The sequence below is a fragment of the Schistosoma haematobium genome, chromosome 2 (genome assembly GCF_000699445.3).
Source record: "Schistosoma haematobium chromosome 2, whole genome shotgun sequence".
NCBI lineage: Eukaryota > Metazoa > Platyhelminthes > Trematoda > Strigeidida > Schistosomatidae > Schistosoma > Schistosoma haematobium.
In genome coordinates, this window is record NC_067197.1 from 13,183,225 (window position 1) to 13,198,872 (window position 15,648).

General features: G+C 38.6%; 2 protein-coding genes across 2 annotated transcripts in view; one reads left to right on the plus strand and one right to left on the minus strand.

Moving 5' to 3' along the window:
- The first annotated feature begins 648 nt into the window (after positions 1–648).
- Positions 649–3,546, plus strand: SCAF11_2 (SR- CTD-associated factor 11). The gene is made up of 2 exons (XM_051214357.1): positions 649–1,550; positions 1,589–3,546. Exons 1-2 carry the CDS (start codon positions 676–678, stop codon positions 1,629–1,631), a joined length of 918 nt encoding a protein of 305 aa, XP_051067522.1. The 5' UTR covers positions 649–675; the 3' UTR covers positions 1,632–3,546.
- Positions 3,547–8,077: 4,531 nt separating this feature from the next.
- The window catches only part of BUB3_3 (mitotic spindle checkpoint protein Bub3), a 43,099-nt gene continuing 35,528 nt past the window's right edge, over positions 8,078–15,648 (minus strand). The window contains exons 6-7 of the mRNA XM_051214358.1: positions 10,110–11,348; positions 8,078–9,231 (exon numbers count right to left, since the gene is read on the minus strand). Of these exons, the coding sequence (XP_051067523.1) occupies positions 8,644–9,231; positions 10,110–11,348 (1,827 nt within the window). The 3' untranslated portion in view covers positions 8,078–8,643. The remainder of the gene's footprint in view (positions 9,232–10,109; positions 11,349–15,648) is intronic.

Below are 15,648 nucleotides of genomic sequence, written 5' to 3' on the forward strand. Positions count from 1 at the left end.
ACCAGCTGCTTACGACTTATTTCTCTTGTCATTATTCTTCACTAACCAACACTTTTCCAATATTATGTTACAAAGTGTGTAAGCTAATTTCAGCGAATAATACTATTATGTTTAGGCTGTCCGAGGCTGATGAGAGATAGGGAAACCAGTGTCTAGTAGTAGGGATCGGATATCAATTGACCTATATTAGTAAATTTGTGATAATGTGAAGATCCAGTCCCTTTTCGGGTGTATCAAAAGATGTAAGCAACTTGATTTTGGTTTTTGAACTCTTTTGGGGTGAGTTCTCACATAATCATTCCTGAATGGAAAGAAAGGATAAGACATATTACTACCAAAATCATCGTCCAGTTTATGGTAAGAGAGCGCTAAGTCACTCCGTAAACCGAGATAAAGTTACAGGAACATGTTGAAGCGCCTGAGTATGCATTCATAAAATGGGGTAACGAGACCTTTTTCCATTTTGGTCCCTCGCCGTTAAACTTATTTTAGCATACCTGCTTCATATGCAAAACAAGGACTTATAGCCCGAATTCCATATTCCAAAGATGGCTTCAAAAAAGCCCACTACTCAGGTGCTCGGACTTGTAGTCTTAGTATCGAAATAGGGACAATAACGGGACGGTTTGCATATGATTCAAATACAACTCTCTTTGAAACTAACGCATAACAACAATGCATTGCACTGTCCAATCGCTCAGAGCAGATCAGGAAACCCGACAATCACGCGTAAACCATCGGAGCACACCATTAGCTCGGCGCATCCTAGACATAATTAATTCAGCGATCTGCTTACCAAGGACCGATTCAGTTTTTCCCGGTCAGTGCATGCAATCAGTGCCAAGCTTGCCTATGGTAATGTCAGGTCCTGGTTTCCAAACTACTGCTCTGCCTCCACCTCCTCCACCCCCACCACCGCCACCCCCTACATTTGCGCAACAGATGCAGGCTCCAACTTCTAATCTCTTAGAAACCTTAATGAGCAGGGCAGGTCTACCTTGTAATACACTAAGCGATTTAAATCTAAATAATAAACCAAATGACAAACCTGATTCTGTTCGTGAGAGCTCTCCCATGAAACAAATCAACAAACTGTTAAGCTCAGCTGCAAGTTCTCTTTTAAACCAACTTGCAGGTAGCCAAAGAACGGATGTAGACACTTCCTCTTCTGATCCATTGCCACCTCCTCCTCCACCACCGTTACCATTCCAACAACATAATGAGCTGCCGCCAACCACTTCTACTCTGTCACATTCATTCGTACCTCCTCCACTCCCAGCAGTAATTAATCCGTTTTCTAACAACGAAATCGGTAACAAAGTGTTGCCTAATGGTGCATGTGGAGAAACTAAAACGGAAAGTAAGAAACCTTTTGGAGACATGAAGATTGAGGAAGTACTAGCAAAGCGGAAAAGATACGACTTCTCTTCACGTCGTGAGTGGCAAGAACGTATCGCCTTGGAAGTAAAATCAGTTTTAAAACCTGCATACTCTCTACGACGTATAAATAAAGAAGATTACAAAGAAATCATGAAAAGGCTGTTACTAAGGTAAGAGGTATCAGTAAATGTATACTAGTTCATTGTAGATTTCGCGAAGTGGTACTTCTTCAATCAATACCGAAAAAATAAGCACATTTGTAAAGCTGTATATTGAGAAGTATCACCGTATGCATAAAATAAAAGCTCAGGCAACTGCGAAGGCAACTGTACAGTGAACGTGTTATTTTAATTTCATTGTAAATTGTATATAATATAGATTATTTAATATATACCAGAAGGTTATGTTTTTCAGCTCATGTTAGAAACCGCATCTTCTCTATTTATAGGTGTTTTATATAGTTTGTCATAATTAACATACAGCCTAGAATAAATGTGTGTTAGCCCAAGTTGCCATGTCACTTCAGGACGGCGAGTTGAAATTAACAAAAATACCAAATAAGTCGAAGTCATGTAGTATTAGTGTCAGTGACTAGAACTAAACATGAAGAATATGGTTCGAAAAAGATGAGTTTTTAGTTATTATATACATCATAGGGTGTCGATATGTCACTACATTTTTGGTGTAACTAATACAAATACAGTTATTCATGAGGCTTTCTTCCAACGGTGCTTCATCTCCAATTTCTGTCCTAGAAGTATGTAACCTTGATTATTTTATAGCTGTACCTACCTACATTTGTATTCTAAAGACCAAAATAATTGATTAGGCGTATGATTCACTCAGCTATCCTCATAAGTACATCATCAATGATAAGTCTGTTAGAAACGGTTTAGTATACTCTCTCAAACTAATTGAACTTTTTGCCCTAATTTATATCTTGTTTTTAGTGTGCAACTCTCATTTTGACAAGTCCGATTGAGTCCTTAGTTTCCACTAAAGTAAAGTCCCAAAAACTGTTACATGTTCTTGTTTTTACAACTTTTGAAGTGGATTCGGGCTGCAGTAGCGCTTTAGGCAACAAGAATCTCAGTACATATGTATATTTGCCTATGCAGAGAGATGAAAATCCGACTACCACAATGAACAGTGGATATTGGCCGAGACTGGCCCTAAAATCACTACCTCCCGATCCAATCAGTGTTGGCTTTCACACACGTGTTCTAGATTCCATTCCAGCCATAAACTCATGTTCTCTAGATGGTTAAGAGTTGGATTTCCAAATGTGTATGGTTGCATATCCCCAAGTTTATGCTCTCTATGGTTGCGTGACATCTGTTACTCAAAAGTCGTCTTAGGTTTCCTTAAGATTGGTTCGTACTATAACCCTTAAGTTAATGGTGTCAATGTAGAGCAGAAAGTTTAGGCACGAGCTGTTTGATGAAATTAGTGTTTAGAAACTGATGGCTAAATGTCTCTCTCCATTTGCCTGATAACAGTTTCATTAGTTGGCTTTGACTGAGACTAGTAAGGAATTCAGTCGCAGTTGGTTAGCCCGATTAAGGAACGGTGGTAATCATTGAAGTTTACCATTTGTGTTCTAAGTCGTGTCAAAATTTATGTTGTTAATGTTGAGTTTTCAATGCACTATGACTAACCCTGATACACCGATTTATTCATAATCGGTTGTCGGTGGTACACTCTCATCTGTGTCCCACGTAAGAACTCAGAACCCGGGCTCTTTCCAACATTACTATGATGTGATGTTCTCTCGGTTCGATTGCGAAGCTTCCACTAAACCATTTAGTTCTGAGAATAAAGCACCATATTGAGCTGCAGGTCTTTGTTATATTACCATAATGTTTTCCAGGCGCATCAGTAGGAAGTGGATCGAGCACTCAATGCTTATCTTGACGAAAAGGATGATGGGGAAATGAGATGTAGTGCAGTGATTAATGTTTGTTTCTACTGACCTACGATGTTGAAGTTCAGTCTATCTCCTATTGTGACCGGCCTCAAGCGGTTACCACTTGGGCACTGCGGTCACGCTCTCGGGTCACTAAGACCAACTCTAACCCAATTTCCTTTTCAGGTACCTCTAGAAGGACCTCTCCACGGTGTGGACAACCGGGAAGTTATAACTGCCCTCATACCTCTAACAGCACTTAAGACCATTCGATTCATAATCAACTTCCCTCTTCGGTTCCTATTATTCCTCCTACCTTGACTACTAACTCCAAACTTCTTTCTTCGAATTCCTCCTCAAGTGTCACCATGGTCAACAATTCTAGTGCGTGAAACAAGGAGAATTCAAGAGATTAGAACTTGGGGAGTCGATGCACCTGCGCCATGGCAAACGATTTTGAGCCATATAATTAAGGGTCTCTATCATCTATCATCTCTCTATCATCTCGCGGATCCCAACCAGGTAGTTTACACCTACCAACATGACTCAGTCCACTTGTCAGTGACTTCATGGAATTGTGACATGTTTTGATCTGGCCGCCCCTAGCTGTCTTCCAGCCTACTCCTACACCACTGAACATCGCACGTCAAGGCAGTCGGTCGTTGGGCATACGTAACAAGTGTCCCGGCCATCTCAACTGATGGAGTTTCGCTACCTCATCAATTGATTTGCCATCCTTACCTAGTACCCGTCTCCTAACAACTGAGTTACTTACTCGACGGTCCCAGTATATACGATCAATGCTTCGAAGACATCTATGATCGAATACTAGTAAGCTACGAATATCCCCTGCTCTTACCGGTCATGTTTCACTGCCATAAAGTAGGACGGAACATACTGCTGCACAGTAAACTCGTCCTTTGGTTGATAGACGGATATTTCGCCTACGCCAAAAATGACTCAAGTTGGCAAGAGCTAGTCGAACCTTTTGTATCCGTGCTGAGATTTCGTCACACACCAGACCACAAGGGCTGGTGAGACTTCCAAGATAAGTGGAGCGATCGTTCCAAGTAATCAGCTAGTCCCTATATTTATCCCATATTTCAGTTCTCACAGCCAACAACTAGACTTCTGACTGTATTATCACTACATTTGATGATGAAGTCATTGGAAAGTTCAAACCCAATAGCTAAATTACGACATAATTACAGATGGTCGACATGTCCAACTACTTCACTCTCTATCACTAGTTCGGGTGTCGATGCAACCCAATCCTGAAGCAACATTTTGCATTTCGAGGGGGAGAATCGTATCCCGAACATGCTTGCATTGTTGCTTAGAGTGGTCAGAAGACTCTGCATTTTGTCAACATCTTCACCAAATAGAACTATGTCATCGGCATATTCTAAGTCAAAAAGTGAATCTTGCGGTAGAAGTTCAACCCCTGGAAATTTAGATGAGGAATGTGTCACCTCTAAAAGCACGTCAACGACAAAGTTAAACAAGAATGTAGAGAGTGGTCAGCCCTGACGAACACCACTCGAGGTTATCAATTCTGATGACAGTTCCCCATATGCTCTCACTCTACCAGTTGTGCTCGAGTAGAGAGCCTTTATAAGGTTAGTGTAATTCTTAGGTACTCCTTTCAGTGACAAACTCTGCCATAGAACCTCACGATCAACAGAGTCGAATGCTGCATTAAGGTCAAGAAATACTACCATTGTGAGGCGTCTGAATGTGTGTCTGTGTTCTAGAACCTGACGTAGTGTGAATATCTGGTCTATTAAACCATGTTCAGGTCGAAAACCAGCCTGGTTTTCTCTAATCTGCTCTTCACGAGCTTTGATTAGGCGTCGAAGTATTATTGAAGCTAATATTTTAGACACTATATTAGTCAAATTGATTCCTCTGTGATTGTCACAAGAGGACTTTCGGCCTTTTTTATAGACTAGCACAATCTCAGAGGTAAACTTGTCAGAGCCTGCTGCTCTCCCTCGTTTCAGATTTCCTATGGCTTTTTCAACTTCGTAAAGAGTTGGAGTACTTATATTAACTTGCCATTCAAGTTGACTGGAGATCGTGCGAAACCGAAGTGTGGCTGGAGGCCAGTCGAACTGATCCCTCTAGTGTTCTGCCCATCGATCCAATCTTCTGGATTGAAAATTTATAATATTTCCATCTTTTTCTGAGATAGTTTCGCTAACAGTCGGGTTCCTAATATCGGTTTCCTTAACAAGTCTGAACAGTTGCCTGATGTTACCTATTGCCACTGCCTTTTCCACCTCTCGTGCTTTCGCTACCCACCACTTCGTGATCATTTCATAGGCTTCTTGTCACCTCGCGCTTAAGCTAACTCCGCTCTTCGTCATGTTCAGATCCAGATGGAGTGAGCTTTCGAGCATCTATCAGTGCGATAGATGCTGCTGAGATCCAGTGTTTCACCTTAACCTTATGGTTTACCTTACTAGCAGATATCACTGCTGTTTCCACAGCTTTTAGGATGTCATTTCACGTTGACTCAAGATGGGCATCACATACAGTGCTGCCTGTTTTTCCAGTTGTTCCTGAAATGTACTCTTAGTTTGACTATCACTAAGTAGGACCCTAAGAGGTTTCCTTGCAGCGTCTTTCCTACGTCCAGTAAAACGCAGACAGATACGCGCTCGTACTAGAGCATGACCTGAATCTAATCATGTGCTCCAGAATGAGCGACAGTCTTCTATCGAGCCCCTCCATCGGTGGCTGATAGCGATGTGATCTATTTGGGTCCAACGTTGGGACGAATTAGGGGGTTGCCATGTTAAAAGATGTTTTTTCTTATGCTTAAAGTTAGTATGTGCAAGGAACAGGTGGTTATCTGAGCATAGCTGCAACAGACGGTGGCCACTATCTGTTCTTTGAGTCACGATGCTATAAGATCCACCCAGGTGTCTTTTCCTATCGCTTAGTTTACCTACTTGAGCATTAAAGTCACCGACCACTATTACTACATCAGAGCGCCTAGCTTTTCAGAGGAGGTCGGAGAGCTTTCTGTAAAACTCATCTTTCACATCATCTGAGCTACAGTCAGTGGGAGAATAGGCAGAGACGACGAAGAGGCAATGACGAGTGTCTCTATCTTTTTGGATCCTTACTGTTCCGTTCAGTCGGACAGCGCACAAACGACTGTCTAATGGGATCCACTCTAAGAGAGCTAGTTCTGTCCTAGGACTCAATGCTAAACCTACGCCGGCCAATCCACGAGAAGCGGCATCAGGGCTTCCAGATACACGAAGTGTGAATCGAGTTGGTTCTTTGTTTTGACATAATGATGTCAAGTGAATGAAGCTACTCGGATCCTGTATGCGCGTTTCGGAAACGCAGTACACATCGATGGCTCGAGATTCTAAAGTCCTAGCTAAGGAAGCCAGTTGTCCTATTTGGCATAGTGTTCGGACGTTAAAAGCTCCTACATGTATTTTAGAGCATGGTTTCAGGAGACCCGGAATAAAGTTCCGCGTACGCGAAACGTTCGCCCTAGCGGTGCGAGGTGATAAAGGGACGTGAGAAGGATTAGTCGGGGAGATAAGAGTGGTATTAAGAGGTGTAGGAAGGATTTGAATGTGACCAACTTGGTCTCGTGTGTTGTTACGGGTATGAGGGCTGGTGTCACTTCCCGGCTGCCCACTCCGCGGAAGGGTATTTCTTGAGGAACCTGAAAAGGAATTCGGATTAATGTCGACCTTAACGGCTTGAGAGAGTGACCGCAGAGCCCAGGGGACAACTGCTTGAGGCCGGTCGCACACGGCCTTTTTGTGGGAGGTTTTTGTCGTGTTAGCTCCGTTTTTCAAAGGGCCTTACCGCCGGAGACGGAAATCCGTGAGGTAAGGTGAGGTGCGGCATTTTTAGGGTCGAACTTTTCTAACCTCACCCCTCCTTGTGAGAATGCAGCATCGCTGTCATGCTGGTTGTCCGAGGGAAACACCTTACTGCTGTCACACCCCTCTACAGTCAGCAGTACGACTCCGCCCTCAGACCTTGAGTTGCTGCTGTTAGTCTTACCGTTCTCCAACCGACCTGCTTTGCGTGGTAGAACCTACAGGAACATATGTTCCAGCCAATATAGCTCGGTTGGGTCATCACGATAGGCAAGCCCAATCACCGCGTTAAGGTAGCAGCTACGGTCGGGTTATACTGCAAAAGCAGTTAAATGCATTTCCGAGTTAGATTTCCTCATATGCAGTACGAGGTCGGTATCTGCAGTGATGTTGATCTAAACAAAAATGGGTGGCGTTCCTAAGCACAAGAACTGTGAAATATATATTTGACATCACAGTCATCCTCTCCTTGTAGTCATGATGTGCATAAGATGTGGTTTCAGCTACTGAAAGCAAAGTGAGTCAGATCTACGCTTTAGTTTATGCACTTTCTTGACTCCACTCTCTAAACTCGTTCTGGTGTATAGCGTAGTAATCTAGTCTTCTTATTTTAAGCTACATCAAAACCAGCGAAGATGGATAAACTAGGTGTATCAGAAACGACTATCGATGAAATATTATTCCTATTTTTCTCACACTGAAAAAGTACCCACCTATGTCAACACTTTTGAGTTATAGTGCTTCGCAATTTATCCAGTCAAATGCTAGCGAGAAATTTGGATTTATATGCAAAAAACGGTTTTCATTGGACTGATTGTAATTGGCTGTTGCTGAAATCCAGAGTTTAGTATTTAAGAATCTACCTTGTGCAATATGCTTTCTTGCTAAGTAGTCAAAAGTAGATGCCCAATGTCCTTGGACCTAGGTCTCTTGTAGAGTCAGTTAGACCATTAATGACAGTGCAACTCCAGTAACAGAACCTGGTTTGTAATAAAAACAAGCACGGTAATGGTAAACACAAAATCGATGTCAGGCTTTCAGATTGTGAATTTTAACAGGCACTTCACCTCACCTACATGGCCGAAAAACTAGACATCGCTTTCTTGATTCTAATTGTCTGTGGTGTATATTTACACCGATACCATCTAATATTCACACATTCTAAACTATCTTAAGTTTTCTGAAATCTTTCGCTTGTGAGGTAAATATTATAATTATGATAAAAGAATTTAAGAAGTAAAATAATGATGGGACATTTATGAGTTGGATCTGAGGGTAGTATATTTTCTGATATGTACAAATTTACAAAAAAAAGCCATAGGCAGTTCATAAGATGAATACGGTCAAAAAATATATTATAAATATCAAAATTTATAATACATACTATGAAAGTAATATCTAATTTAACTGATTTCACTCAGTGAATTAATTGTTTTACCAATGAAAATGACAAATTAATATGAAGAGAATCTGGAGAGGAAACACATATCATCACGTAATTTAGTCATTCTCGATCAATTCCAGGTCCAGATCCGTGAAAGACAATGTTTGTTTGCTGTTATTTGATTTTTTTTGTAGAATGTCTGAAGAGATACGTTGGCGATTAGGTGTTTGTGGAGAAAGAATACTTTTCATGTCATCTGATTCTCTATCAGAGTTTGAACTCGTTGATGGTGTAAAAAGTAACACTTGTCTACCAGTACTATCATCTTGTAAAGTTGTATCAACTGATTCGTTTAACAACACATCTGGATGATTGTATGCCGGTATTCTACAACTATCACTACTTCTATCATCTGAATTATCCCATTCAATATTTGTTGATGGATGAATTGGGGTAAATGCAATTTCATGAATTGATGACGATGACAGTGAAATTATAGGATGATGATAATTTGTCTCAGATATTCTACCATTATTACTATTATTTTCATCAATCATTGTTTCAGGTGTTTCATGTTCCTTTTCATCTTCAGTCATTTCATAAAGTTTTCCTAATTCATTGTGCATGTAACGATGTATAAAGTTTTCTTCAGAAAAAACACTAGAACAATGTTCATATTCCTGTCCACAGTTGATATTATAAGCCTAAACAAAATTATAAAATGAACATTTTCGATTATATATATACTGAAGGTGAGTTATGGACTTAGATAGAGAAACGATCAATAACATTTTACTTGGACGCTTATCATATTTAGTTAATCCTATCTTAAATTCTCTGCTTTAATTCAATTACTACTAATGAATTAAATATATGATTTCCACGGTATCATCAATAAATGTCTGGACTGAGGTCATAAAAATTTTATTTGAAAACTAGAATGATTCAATCACCATGGTAGAAGATCACTGTCACTATATTCATCAGAATGCAAAATGATTATGCGAAGAGCAGATCTGGGACGATAGTGGATAAAACAATGAGGCAGTTGGAGAACCCGAATTTTAGGAATGTTATGAATAAACAAAATAGAGAGTGGACGAATGTAGGGCTATGAATGCAGGTCAATTTCTCTAAAATAAAGTTTGGATATCTAACTGACAGGCTATCAGAGACGAGATGAGTCCCTTGAAATCTGAAAGCATCAATTAATATCTCTTCTTCATTTATCAAAACATTACACACTTATAATGTGTAAAATACATTCTACATACTAATAAAATCTGATTTTTAAAATACCAAACAGGTGTTTCATCCTAACTTGGGACTCTTCGACAGTATGCATTCACGAAGTAAATCACTAGTGAGCAAATGTCTATTGTTTTCTAGAAGAGTTTATAGAGTTTAGTTTCATGTATATGTGGTATTCACTATGGCTTGACACTAGTTACTGAAATCGAAAAAAAACTACCACTAGTACTGTAATACTAGTAATAGTTTTCATAGTAAGGAAATGATTTTAAACATTGTCATTTTTCAGAAAAGAAAACAAACAAAACGAGACGTAATATATAGAACTTACACTGTATTTATTTTTATCCGCATATGACGTTATGTAGCATGGATTTCCTACAGAGCTGGCGACAGAACATGAATTATCGTCTAAAGTTTCAGTAATTTCACCATTTTCATTATTATCTGTCATCAATGTAGTATTTTTCAAATTAGACTGTGCACAGTGCTTTATTGATGATGCAGTAGAAGACAAACAGTGATAATGCTCATCATTTACATCAGATTCAATTAAAGTGGCATTATCTTGATATTTATTTGCATCAAACATGGACAAGCATTTCGAGGCGGCAAAAGAAGAAAAACAAGAATACGAAGGAATCACTGATGATTGTTGATCAGTGGACGGAAATATTGAATGCCGCTGTACATCATGACACGGAAAAGCATACTGATGATGTTGATGATAGTGATGCCGATGGTGACAGTCTAAGTTATCATCTAATCTACTATTTGATAAAATTGTAGATATATAATTTAGATGTTCAATGTCAGACAATGATTTACCATCATAATTGTTTTTTAATTGGTCTACTGTTCTTTTAAACATACAACAATTACAAGGTGGTAATTCCTCATGTGGCAATAATTGCTTCCTCTCCTCCTCATGAATGTGATGATGATAATTATTGGATTCATTGTGAAAATCAGTATCCCTATAATATTGGTTACTACATTCACCACTTGGTCCACGTCTACGTTTTAATCCAGCTGCTGTGTTAGCGATGGTAATAGTACTGGAAGTTGTTGTTGATGTCTTCGTCGTCATCATCATTGCAGTCGTAGAAATAGTAGTGAAAAATGTAGACGTGTTAGTATTAGTAATGGTAGTAGTAGGTGACTGATGTATATGCTTCCCGGTTCTAGAGCAATGAGGTGAATGTCGATAATTAATATCATAAATTGTATCATCATTAGGTTGTGAACAACATCGAAGCATACATTTCACTGATGGTAAAGAATAACTACAACAATAACTACTACTATCACTATTACTGCTACTGCTACTACTAACATTTCTACTCTGATGATTATCATTAATATTAGGCTCACTATCTTCTAACTTAAAGCATGGTTCTAAATCTGTCAGTTTACTTGACGTATCACCAGATTGATTTAATGACTTAATATCGATTGATGTGTTTGTTTGATTTCGTCTATGATGGTGATGATAATGTTGACGACGTTGATGACAATCACAATTACAATGATGATTAGAACTTGGCCCAGAATCTGAAGATACACCAAACTATAATAAAGACAGAATAAAAGAGAACAGTAAAACATTTATGAACATCTTTAATAGGAGGTAAAGCTTGAAAATAAATCATTCTCTTTACTCTGTCTTTTTTTAAGACTAAACTGAAAAGTTGATTGAAATTCAATCCTGAATATTAACAATGAAATAATGTAAACTCTTATTGGTAATTATATCAATATAATACTTGTTGAAAAGGTTAGTGTCTATTTTGACTTGATAGTTCAATGAACAATGCTGTGGTATTTGAAACAAAAGGTAATAACTCAAGTTTTAATATGAACATCAACTAACAATTCTCAAATAAAATGAGAAGCTCTTCTTACATTCTATTGCTAACCACAATCCATCTAATCTACTCAACGCAAGATTTCTAATTGTAACCATAAACAAGTAATAATTCACATAAAATAGATAACTAAATTTTACAAAGTATATTAGTTCCTTATGATGTCTTCATGCTAAACCATGATTTGTGAAACGTCGGTACATCTGGTTGTTAATAGCAGTGATGATATATTTATAAATGTTTAGTTTCTAAATACTGATCAATGGAATTTATCTCAATATTATAAAGACAATTTGTTCAGCAAAAGTGTAGTTTTAAAATTAAGAGTAGTTGGTTATTTGCATATATGCAGAGTTGATTCACACGAAGGCAAATATCTAAATTTATTTAGGATAGGGATATCTTCTCTGAAACTTACCAAAACAAAAAATCTCACATATAATATCAATGAAACATTTCAATAAATCCATTACATCTTATACCCTCAAAATCCCAAAAATACATTGTGTATATATATACCATGAAAATACATAGTGAATTTATATAGATAAAAAGTAACATAAAATTGTGGTGTACACAATGTAATGCATTTAAAACTATTGAAATATAACAAATAATGTATAGGCTGTTTAATGTTTAAACTAAACATTAGAACTCTGTATGTTTTTTCGTACAAGACTGTATGAAACCTATTGTTGAGATTAAAAGTAAGATTTTTAAAGATTCAGTGTGGCAAAACTGAATATTTAGTGAACCACAGTTAGAATATGTATTCTTTCTCAAAAAGGCCTGTCAAAATATTCTTCAATTATATAGTAAAGAATTTCTTATTGGCTTTATTATCATAATTATCAATAATTTATTGACAACCCTAATAAGTCAATCAGTCAGTCAGTCACAAAATAGGACCAGGCACATAAATGCATCGGTTCAGGTTGACATACTGCATTAGCACAGCAAGATGAACACCGGATTCATAGAAGTGGTTAATTCAATGGTGGTAATATATGAAAGATTGCATATAAGGATATAGTACAGAAAGAAAGAATTAGTTTGTAGAAAGAAAGATATAAAACAATTTTAATCTCACAGTTTAAGGAAAGACAAAGAGTGTACACACCTACACCATTGTGATCTAGTCTGAGCTATGTCACCCACAGACTCCAACCATTGAATACGACAGTCATGCAAACCCCAACCAAGTAGTCTGCACCTACCAACATGGCCAAGACTAGGAGTTAGTGACTTCAAGCACTGATGCCACGTTTTGGTTTGGCCGCCCCTAACTTTCTTCCAACCATCTCCAACACTAGTCAGCATTGCGCGTCGTGGTAATCGGTGTTCAGTCATACGTAACAAGTGGCCCAACAATCTCAGTCGATGAAGATTCGCAATCTCATCAACTGATTTACCATCGCTCCCTAATACCCTGCGTCTAACCCCACTATTACTTACCCGGTGATCCCAGCGGATGCGAGCAATATTTCTGAGACATCTGTGGTCAAATACTGGTAGCTTACGAGTATCTTCAACTCTTAATGGCTACATTTCGCAGCCGTGAAGTAGAACAGAACGAACTGCCGCGCAGTATACTAGTCCTTTTATTAATAAAAGGATATCTCGCCTTCGCCATAAGTGACATAAGATTATTTCTTCGGAATTATTGTATTATATTCGTACAAATAAATGGCTATTATTTCGGTGAGTCTTTCTTTATATACATTTCATGCTGTTATTTCTTATTGCCTTATTTTGTATATTCCAATCTTTGACTTATCATTATTGCTGTTACTATTATTCCTCTGTATCATGTCACTTGATAATTCTATAACACTCTTAACTAAGTCTGCTCTCGTGGGTGACAATTTTGTACCTTTACTAGTTTTTAACCGCAGAAATGTTGAATTGTGGTTTTCACGGTTGGAAAACTTTTTTGTTGCTTACAGAATTACAAGTCAGGGCACGAATTTTAGTTATGCAAACTCGTTGTTACCAGATCACTTTGTAGAACAAGTGAGTGATGCCATTTTCAAACCAGATCCAGAAACACCATATGATATTTTAAAAAGAGAGGCAATTCGCGACGCATCTCTGACTGATCGGCAGACAATGAACCTACTTTTAGCTAATGTACAGTTAGATGATAGCACACTATAATAGTTAAAAGACCAGATAATAAATATATTGAGTGATCATCTTGTGGATAAAAGCTTGTTATAATAGTTATGGCTTAGACGACTTTCTCAGAACATTCAACAAATATTAGAGATTGGAGATAAAGATGTCAATTTTGATGGACCATCAAACATAGCCGACAAAATATAAGAACTAAGAGATACTCTGAATCACATATACACACAAACTCAACTGACGAAATCACTGAGTTGCGACAACAGTCAACGTTCTCATCAATCAGTTAGCTTCGCTTCGCTTTCGCAATATGCCCCACTGCATGTGTAGACGGAGACCTAGAAGCCGTACATGTCGTAGTCCAAGCACTGGCCGATATAAATATGCTGGTAACACAAAATTTACGCCAATCAAGCGACGAAGTGTACCTTGACCTGTAACTTTGCGAACGCACGACAGGTAAACGTCAAGACCGACGATGAGCAACAAGTACGGTTGCCGGCCACAATTTCTAAGGTAGTCGTTTGTGTTAAACTTTACAGATAAGAAGACTGAAACACAGTTCTTAGTCAACACTGGGGCAGTGGTTAGTGTAGTACCATCTACTAAACCTGTGAAAAACATACCTGACCCTAAACTACAACTGCAAGCTCCATTCAAACCAGAGACCAAGACATATGGTAAAAGGTAGCTAGCTTCATCGTAGCTGACGTCATAGTTCCCATAATTGGTGTTGATTCTCTGCATTCCCACAAAATACAAATAAGTTTTTGTGGTCAAACATGAATAAAGATTTACGAAAATGGGCGCGAGAATGCATCAAATGTCAGAAGTCGAAAGTTTGTAGACAAATGATATCTTCTACAAGAGTTTTTCGTACCGCTAGCGCTAGATTCAATCACGTTCATATCAACATCGTTGGACTATAACCAATTTCCAATGGCTATACGAATTTACTAACGGGTACAGACAGATTCACGAGATGGCCCACAGCTGTCCCGCTAAAAGACACGACAGCATCAACTGTAGCGAAGAAATTGGTAAAACACTGAATTATAAACTTTAGTGTCCCAACAAAAATTACGACCGACCGCTGAGCCCAGTTTGGAAGCAAGCTGTTCCAGCAACTTACAGACAATTTCGGTATAAAAAGGATTAGGACCACAGCTTATCGTCCGACTGCTAACGGGATGGCCGAAAGGTTTCATCGACAGCTAAAAAAAACCCATTGACAGCCACTGGGGGAGATTACAAATGGGATGCCAAGCTTCCTTTAGTATCACTAACCATCCTCTCAACTATCAAACAAGACATCGGCTTTTGTGCTGCTGAGTCGGTTTAGGAAACAACGTTACGTTTTTCTGGTGAAATTTTTGACTGTGCAGCAGATATTCCAGCAAGCATAACCAACTACGCACGGCAATTTAAACAGCAGATGAAATCCATTAGAACCATCGAACCACTAACCTGGAAAGCAAGATCACTCGTATCCATTGAATCAGACAAATGTTCACATGTATTCGTCAGAAATGATAAAGTACAACAGCCGTCAAAGACTCCTTACAACGGTCTTTTCAAAATCAACAGGGAAGACAGCAAAACATTCACGGTAAAAACAGCAGGCAAACATGACCCTTTTAGCGTCGATAGAGTGAAACCAGCGTTTTAGAGAGCACTGAAAAGTAGACAACGATGAAATCGTCTAAATTCACAGCCGAGCAATCACCAAACAAACTATCTGCAATAAACAGTACTCTACGACAAATTTCAGCAACAGCACAAACTAGAACAAGATCAGGAAAAAGAGTACATCGTCCACATAGGTATGTGGCAACCATCATATTTATCTAGACAAATTCTGGGATTATTCGT

What these genes read in the sequence shown, in the direction of transcription:
- SCAF11_2 (XM_051214357.1), top strand. Translation starts at nt 676, where the DNA reads ATGCATTGCACTGTCCAATCGCTCAGAGCAGATCAGGAAACCCGACAA. An exon ending in ATGAAAAGGCTGTTACTAAG is followed by an intron (nt 1,551 to 1,588) that starts GTAAGAGGTATC and finishes AGTTCATTGTAG; the next exon opens with ATTTCGCGAAGTGGTACTTC.